This window comes from Bombus bifarius, unplaced genomic scaffold (genome assembly GCF_011952205.1).
Source record: "Bombus bifarius isolate JDL3187 unplaced genomic scaffold, Bbif_JDL3187 scf7180000008058, whole genome shotgun sequence".
In the NCBI taxonomy this organism is placed as follows: domain Eukaryota; kingdom Metazoa; phylum Arthropoda; class Insecta; order Hymenoptera; family Apidae; genus Bombus; species Bombus bifarius.
The window spans coordinates 2,603,925-2,611,906 of record NW_022884422.1 but is presented as its reverse complement, the minus strand read 5'-3'; the positions used below and the strand labels follow the sequence as shown (position 1 = coordinate 2,611,906).

Here is a 7,982-nt window from a genome sequence, read left to right as displayed (position 1 = left end):
CCGACAGCATCTCTCGAACCGGTGACCCTTGCCTTTCAAAGTCCGTTAAGTGCCCTCCGGGTCATTCGTATATATAACGAATTATTTACTGCTTCAGCAATGCAATCGAGCAATCCGATTAATCTTGCTCGTACACTGGTCAAGAACTTGTTTGTTGTTATTGCTGAATCAGATACGTACGTTCATGCATTGATCGATGAGTGTCTATGGACAATGCGTTGATCGATCACTCTAAGGCGATAGTTTCGATATCTACTGAACTTTGATATAAGTTTATATTACGTCAACAATACGTAACCGAGATTGTCTCTTACTTCATAGAATTAGTTTCTTGTTTTCCAAACATGCCAATGACTTAAAAGTTTGAGTATGAAATTAATAAAAGGAAGGTTACGTATTTCGACTATTTTTGATGCAGAGTTTACGTTGTTTAATTGTCGATAAATGAAAAATAATTTTAATGCGTTATATTAAAAAATATTCCGTTCTGAACAACTTTTATTGATACGTTCGTTATTTTCATAATGTGCTCACGAGTATTTACACGAATTTTAGTTAATTCGACTCCTTATAAAATATGAAATACTATAAATATACAGAAATTCTGCAGCATCTCGGTATTCGTCGAGAAATAGAAAAAAGTTTGTAAACCAACCCGCTCTTGAACGAGAATCGTCGCAACATCCTCTTATCCGCTTAGTATGAATAATAGGTCAATTAACATTATTTATAATTTATCGAGTTTGATGTAACAATGTGTAATGAATGAAATATAAAATATAAAATATATTAATAGTGTTTGTATGTAGGTATGCGCGCATGCTTATTTACTAGATAAAGTTCACCGTTGAATCATCGGTGCTGAGAAATAAAAAAAGAAATTCGAATTGAATACGAGAAAAGATATGTGTGTCCACTGTACACGCAATATAATTGTACATTTGCGAAACACGGAATTTTCACTTAATTTTCTCAGCACTATAGCAGTCTATGAAGATAGGAACATACGTTAAATCGCAGCGCGCAAAAGTGGTTTGTCTAACAGCAACGGCACGTGATTCGAACGTGTATATTTTCTTCTGCTTGTTCATTTTTTTCTTTTTTAATTCACATCCACTTTGTTTGTGATTTCAGCAGTATTTATTATCGATAAAGATGAACTTGACCTTTGAAATCTATAGATTTCCCGCACGAATCCCCCCTTCCCTTGTATCGTTCGGTTCGATTTTTCTATTTTCAAGCACAGGAATTCGTTCGTTCGATCCGTATCTCCAAATACTGGCTGCCTTCGTGAAATCGCTTGAAATCATGCAGGCTCGTTTCTCAACCATTCCATTCTGTTTTCTTTTACTCTGACTCCGTTTACGCGACTGCTTTAAAAAATGGACTTTATTAGTGTTCATTAAGATAGAGTTCGCTAAATTTCAGCTAAAATTACTGCACTACCGCCAATGGTGGATGTTGTACCGGCTGTGCTCGAATTATGCCTGCAAGGCGTCTGAATGGTAATTGAAGATGATAGTAGGCACAATATGGCAGTGGGTCCCAATAAGCGAAAAGAGCTTCTCGTTTGTCGAGTACGGTGCCCAACAGATGAGGAACGGTCTCTCCCGCTGATCTTTTCAGTGCATAAGATACTCCATTCGGTAGCAACTGCCTGTCCGACGTAGTCAAGACTCCTGAATTTTGTCTGGAGAAGTGTCTACAGGGTTTCCATACCAATCGAGGATGAATTCCCGTGTGACAGATGTAGGGTAAGCTAACGCCTACTCGACAGCCGATTGGCACTAGTTCTCCTTCTTCCGTTACGGCTAATCTGAAGCTCAAGTGCCCGTTGATCCTGGTGCTAAACAACCGAACGAAAAATCTGTCGAGCCACTCCATTATTTCCGGATGTTCTTCAGGTATCAAGCCTCGCTCTTCGTCCACCAAGCAAGTCACGTTGGCCACGATCTTCGACTCCTTCACCGTAGTGCAAGTAATATAGTGTCTGTCGCCAGGGTCACGTATTACTATACAAGGTTTACTTTCGCTAATCTCGTACTGCTGGTTTCTGAATTCCCTTATAGTCGGAGGCAGTATCATCTTGCTTCGATCTCTCATTCCGACTGGTCCTGCAGCTAGCATCAAGTATCTTCCAGTGGAAAACGCATTCTGTTCGTACATTCTCGAAACATCTTGTATAGAGCGTAAAACGACATGACAGGGGGTCGGTAGACCTAATGTTTGACATCTTTGCAAAAGTTCCAAGGGATCGTCCAGAGTTGTCACTTCACTGGCACCAGGCACAAAACACTCACAACCCATTATTTCCAGGTAAGGTTTTGCCAAGGCATCATAGTAGGCCGTGTTACTAGCACTCACCGGAATATAATAAACAGCCTTCTCTCTTTGGACAATGTCTTTTAACGCTTTGATGTACTCGATCGCGTTTCCAGGTCCTGGTTTCGGAATTGTGTAGAATTTGGAGCACGCAGTTGAGAACTTGGCCAAGCTGAATAAACCCTCCAACTCGCAGATCACTACTCTAGCGCCGGCTTTGTAGAAGTTTCGTGCTAGGTGAACTGTTTGCACCGTGCTTCCACCGCTAATAAGAACGCAGCGTTTAGTACGAGTCCTCTCCGAAACCGGGATATAGAGCACGGTCAGGAACCATTTGAAAGTGGTCAAGGGAAATTGGAAAATTAGCCATAGCATGTAAACCCAAATGGATGCTCCGAGTGCTGGCGCCCAGATCGCATAAGTTATTACGCAGATGATACCTTGAAGTACTACGTATAACATGTCTACGTACACGGACAAAATTTTCAGTAGCAACGAGTCATTTCGATTATGATCCTGTTCTTGTGTTGGCTGAGCTTGATAGTTTAACTGTAACCTCTGTTGGTGTTGTTGATGTTGCTGCTGTCGTTTCGGTGAAAATATCACAGTAGGTGTGCCCGAATTGTTCGATGACTGGGAGATGTTCGATGCATTGGAATGATTAGAAACATTCGATACGGATCGTTTCAAAGTAGATATCGGTGATATCAAAGGCGGCGACGTAGACAATGGTGAACTAGGTATCGGAGGAGATACGCTATTGCTCCTGGAAATCGGTGGACTCGAGGACCAAAACCTCGAAACGTTCTCACTGGTACAGGCTGGCATTGTTAATTTTTTTCTCTTACTTCCTTGTGATTATAATCGAGTATAAAGGAATCAGAGTCAGTCCCACTCCACCTCGAATATAAATTTTCTTTTAAAAAACGAATTCATAGTTCGATCTTGAGAAGAACGATTTAAACTTTATTCTCTAAGTAAAGAAACATCAGTAAAAGATTAATTGTTTTCGATGTATGACTTGAGAGACAAGTGTGATTATTGGCAAAGAGTCCAGTCGAAAGAGAACTTATACGAGGCACGTGTATGTTACTCGCGAAGCGAACACTGATCCTTTAGCTCAAATTTTTCGTGTAATTTGTCAACGAATTTGCCGGTATGCACACACAGCTTTAACTGAGGCCGGTCCTCTGGTCTCTTGGTCTCTTATGCGCTCTGCATCTCGGACGCACTATGAACCGAGGTCTTATCTAATCGTGCAGCCTCAGACATCGCGACTAAAAGAAGGAATCGAGTCCTCACTCTGATCAGCGTCTCGTCATATATTTCCATTTTTTTCTTTTTTCTTCTTTTTTTTTGTTATTGTTACTACAAAATTACATTAAGAACAGTTGAGTAAATAATAATTGTGGGGAAATATAGCGATTAAACAACTAGAAAAAAATTTATAAACATATTAGGAAAAGAAGAACGATGGTTATCAGGTATTTATAAAATATTAACACATGTATTTTATATTCCTTTTTCTATTACATATCCTTTAACAATAACTTACTTATTATTTTATGTTTAAAATTTTATTCCGGATGATGTGTAAGCTATACACGAGAATTAAAATTATTGTAACCTTTTCAATGTGTTAATTATATAAAATTATTTATACAATTGATTATATCATAACTAAGATGATGTAATATATAAAAATAATGATGGATCACGATATTAGTATGACAAGCTGAAAATTTCTTTTTTAATAAATTTGAATTTTTATCAGGTATTTATCAAAAATTTGTATTTTCTCTTTTCAATACACTGTTTATTTTTATTATCTCAATTACATTCACAACTTGTAACACAGTCGTTATTATTGTTTGCGTTCCATATACTATATATATAAGTACAAATAAATAAGTACAAAGCCGGTTTTAGTGCCACGTTGGGTTTCAAAAGATATTGTATGACACTGATACATCTTTTTACTGAAATTTTAATTAATAATATATATAATATGTATATTACACTATGTATTATTCGAATAAAATTTTGTAAGACTAGGTATCTAAGATAGATAAGGTTAAATAAGGAATTAAAATATAATAAATCATTGTTTGTTCAAGAAAAATGAAACGATGAAAAGCAATCACTAAAGGCAAAACAGTACTTTCACCATTCCTCTACGTCTATGGTCAGAAGAATTTAAATGCGAGTAAACAGTCAACCGTCAACACGAACGTCAGGTTACATTGAATACACGACTATGTTTGAATATTAACTCTCTTCATCAAATAATTTTAGCCGTGTTTAATATTTCCACTTCATAAAATGTCACAAACACCAAAAGCCAAAAAGTAAGGAATTTCTTTATTTTAATTTCTCTTAGTTAAATATTTGAAATATAAATTTGATACGAATTTGACATTCATACGTTTAAAATGTTTGCTATTTTGATTTAAATTGAAGTACTTAGGTATGATTCTGATATAAAAAATATAATAATTCTTTTAGTAGTATTTGTTTATTGTATTGGACTTTCATCTGCTACAATCTTAAAATTAGATAACAATTTAGTAATAATTATCATACTTATTTCTGTTATTGACATATTTTCTTATAGTTTATTTCTTCTATTTATGCATAAAGAATAAGTTTAAAACACTATAGAATGTTTAAGCCTCTTTAAGGTTTTCATTTATCTTTTTTTTGTTTCTTATAAATTTCTTATTTGAGTGAGAAAATTTTGTTTCTTTTTCAGAGAAACGAAAAGTGCTGGGACTCAAACCAGTAAAACTAATACTGTGTTAGAAATAGCAAATTTGCAAGAACAAGTAAAGCTTCTTACAATTGAAGTTCAGCATTTAAGGAAATATATTTTTGAAACTCCTGAAACAGTTAAAAAATCTAGAACCCCAAGTCCAGTAAATATTAATAATGTAGATGAACTTAATCAAACAGTACAAAATCAAAGTGCATGGAAAAAGAATACAAAGATAATACAGCATGGTTGTAGTTGTAAAACAAAATGTTCTTCTAAAATTTGTGGTTGTGTAAAAAAAAATATTCAATGTACAGAATGGTGTAAATGTAATAATAACGTTTGTGTTAATCAGGTAAATAATTATTTCTTTTCATTCTTCTTTCTTGATTAATGTATAGAACTTTTGTTATTATATATTCTATATATTATGTATTAAATTAAATATATGATTTTCTAGAAACATGAAAACATAGATCAAAACAAAGAAAATTTAGAATATAATGAATTAACACAAAAAAACATAGAAAAACCACAAAAAGAAAATAAACATATATTAAATGTTAATGTACATAAAAGTCTGTTTAGTCCAGATGTAACAATGCAGGAGACAGAACCTAATGTGGAGCAATTTAGATCTACATCTCTATACTTTGGCAATCCAAAAAGATTAACATTTCAGGAGTCAGATAATGAACAGCAACCGAAAGACAAAGATAGAAAATCAAAAAATAAAACTACTCAAAGAAAGAAAAATAGTATCAGGAAAAACAATCTTAAAGTAAATAACTCTGAGACTAATCAAAGGCATAGATCTACTTCTAATGAAGACATACAAAGATCAGATAATATAAAAATAGAGAAGTATGCATTAAGAAAATGTATCTCTAGCGATATTCAGACAAACGAGGAATTTAAACAAATAAGCAAATGTAAAATTAATTATGTTCAAAACATAAAACATGGTATGGTATCTCTGAGGCGTCCTCAGCAAAGATCTAAAAAAGTTGAAGAAATAGCAACCAGCGGTACTATTGATTCAAAAGGTAAGAAATTCATTCAAAACATGAAATTATAATTCTGCATAATTATTCAATTAAAAATTATGTTTACAGAGGAAACAGATTCTCCATCAATAGAAAATAATACAGAAGAAATGATAAAAAATAAATCACTTGACATAGACCAGGTATTGCACTTAATTAATATATATAATTAATTCAACAGATATACTATTAAACGTGGTTTTTTTATTTCTTTAGGACACTAATGATGATTTTGACCCTATGAAACCTAAACGTGAACTAGCTAGAACGCCAGTTCGTGATAATAGCATAGAAACAGTACTTTGTAATACTATTGATAAGTCATTGGCCACGTCCATTATTTCCACAGAAGAAGAACCTATCATTCCTGCAGGTAAGTAATCTTGTCACCTAGTCTATAAAATATTGACAGTTCCATTCACTTCTATCAATATTAGATATAACAATATATATATGGAATTAAATACTTTACTTCTGTTGTTTTAGAATTCAACTATGCCCAAGTGGATTGGGAAAAATATCAAGCTCAGCTTATTGCATGTAATAAATGCCATAGAAAGTTCCATCCATTCAGAATTAAGAAACATGAATCCTGCTGTAAAAAAATGTGATCTGTAATTTTGACATATGGATATGTTTTCAATTTTTATATTAACATTTGCAGTATAAGTAAACAACATATAATTTTTTATATTTACAAATATTAGACAGGTTTGATAATAAAATAAATTTCTTACAACTTTGGCCCATTTAATATAATTCTACTATCAGAATCTACTATACAATGTTTTTCAAATATCAACTAACAGTACAATAAAACTACTTACATACAATATTATATATATATATATACATATATATATAATATTATATATGTAATATATATATATAATATATATATATATATATATATATATATGAAAATGATTGTATGTATACATGTATGTAATTCCTATGTGCGGGTGGGAAACGTATACACGCATATACACAGAATAACACGCATATGCACGCCTTCAAAGTCATACATACCAGTATTCAACACTGGTTATTAGAATTTTGCACATATTTTCTAAGTTTTATCTATCGTACATTTCTATGTAATTAATATTTTTTTCATGTTTTTTTTATACATCTCTATGTATGTACAATTTGGGGTCAAATTATATAATGCACATATGCTTCATTGATATAGTGGATTTGCGAAAAGACTAATTTAAAACATTAATTTATGTGACATTGTAAAATTAGCAATGGTTTGCTTTTTTCTAATGCTTAAGAAGATATAATTTGGTACATTATAACAAAATGGTATTTTTTTACAGTCTCTTGAGAAGTTATATGATCATTATGTGTATATTAAATAATGTTTCTTTTATTAAATTAGCATAAAAATGAAATTATAAGAGCAAATTGTATTGTATAATTGTATTGTAAGATAAAATCATTGTACATACATAAGAAAAAGGCAATATTGCCGAAAGTTATGAAATTAATTTTATTTTCGTATTACATAGCGATAATCAAATTTAACCGATAATATGTTTCGATACTCTAATATGTGATTACATATAAGTATAATGCTTAACTTCTCTTTTTTAGATATGATGTAGAGTATAAACAGCATAAATTCGAGTACATTTCGAAATAGAACGTAGTTCTGATATCTTGTAATAAAATACACAAACACCAACAAATATGATTAAATATAATACTGCTCCAAATATAAAATAAAATTTCGTATAACCGAAGCAAACTTAAGAGGCACCCAATATGTGTGTGACTAGAAATTATACTTATTTTTCTACATGATGAAGTAATCACTTATTTCAATTGTACATAATTATATAGATTGTAATCCTCTT

General features: G+C 32.4%; 2 protein-coding genes across 5 annotated transcripts; one reads left to right on the top strand and one right to left on the bottom strand.

The window, feature by feature from the left end:
* Positions 1-480: 480 nt before the first annotated feature.
* Positions 481-3,501, bottom strand: LOC117208247. Of its 2 annotated transcripts, none has more exons than XM_033449246.1 (2): positions 1,468-3,501; positions 481-1,373 (listed from the first exon to the last, which is right to left on the bottom strand). In XM_033449246.1, exons 1-2 carry the CDS (start codon positions 3,148-3,150, stop codon positions 1,176-1,178), a joined length of 1,881 nt encoding a protein of 626 aa, XP_033305137.1. In that variant the 5' UTR covers positions 3,151-3,501; the 3' UTR covers positions 481-1,175. The 2 variants fall into 2 exon arrangements, with proteins under 2 accessions (XP_033305137.1, XP_033305138.1); XM_033449247.1 differs by having other exon boundaries at positions 481-1,370; positions 1,468-3,500.
* A 229-nt stretch (positions 3,502-3,730) lies between these two features.
* LOC117208248 lies at positions 3,731-6,950 on the top strand. Of its 3 annotated transcripts, none has more exons than XM_033449250.1 (7): positions 3,731-3,806; positions 4,440-4,670; positions 5,075-5,429; positions 5,535-6,120; positions 6,190-6,263; positions 6,337-6,493; positions 6,607-6,950. In XM_033449250.1, the coding sequence occupies exons 2-7, from the start codon at positions 4,645-4,647 to the stop codon at positions 6,729-6,731; spliced, it is 1,323 nt and encodes a 440-aa protein (XP_033305141.1). In that variant the 5' UTR covers positions 3,731-3,806; positions 4,440-4,644; the 3' UTR covers positions 6,732-6,950. The 3 variants fall into 3 exon arrangements, with proteins under 3 accessions (XP_033305141.1, XP_033305142.1, XP_033305139.1); XM_033449251.1 differs by lacking the exon at positions 3,731-3,806 and adding an exon at positions 4,184-4,367; XM_033449248.1 differs by lacking the exon at positions 3,731-3,806 and having other exon boundaries at positions 4,184-4,670.
* Positions 6,951-7,982: the final 1,032 nt, after the last annotated feature.

Coding starts and splice junctions, on each gene's coding strand:
- LOC117208248 (XM_033449250.1), top strand. CDS start 4,645: ATGTCACAAACACCAAAAGCCAAAAA. Junction 6,121..6,189: donor CGGTACTATTGATTCAAAAG/GTAAGAAATTCA, acceptor TTATGTTTACAG/AGGAAACAGATTCTCCATCA. Junction 6,494..6,606: donor AGAACCTATCATTCCTGCAG/GTAAGTAATCTT, acceptor CTGTTGTTTTAG/AATTCAACTATGCCCAAGTG.
- LOC117208247 (XM_033449246.1), bottom strand. CDS start 3,150: ATGCCAGCCTGTACCAGTGAGAACGTTTCGAGGTTTTGGTCCTCGAGT. Junction 1,374..1,467: donor GCATAATTCGAGCACAGCCG/GTACAACATCCA, acceptor CATTTTTTAAAG/CAGTCGCGTAAACGGAGTCA.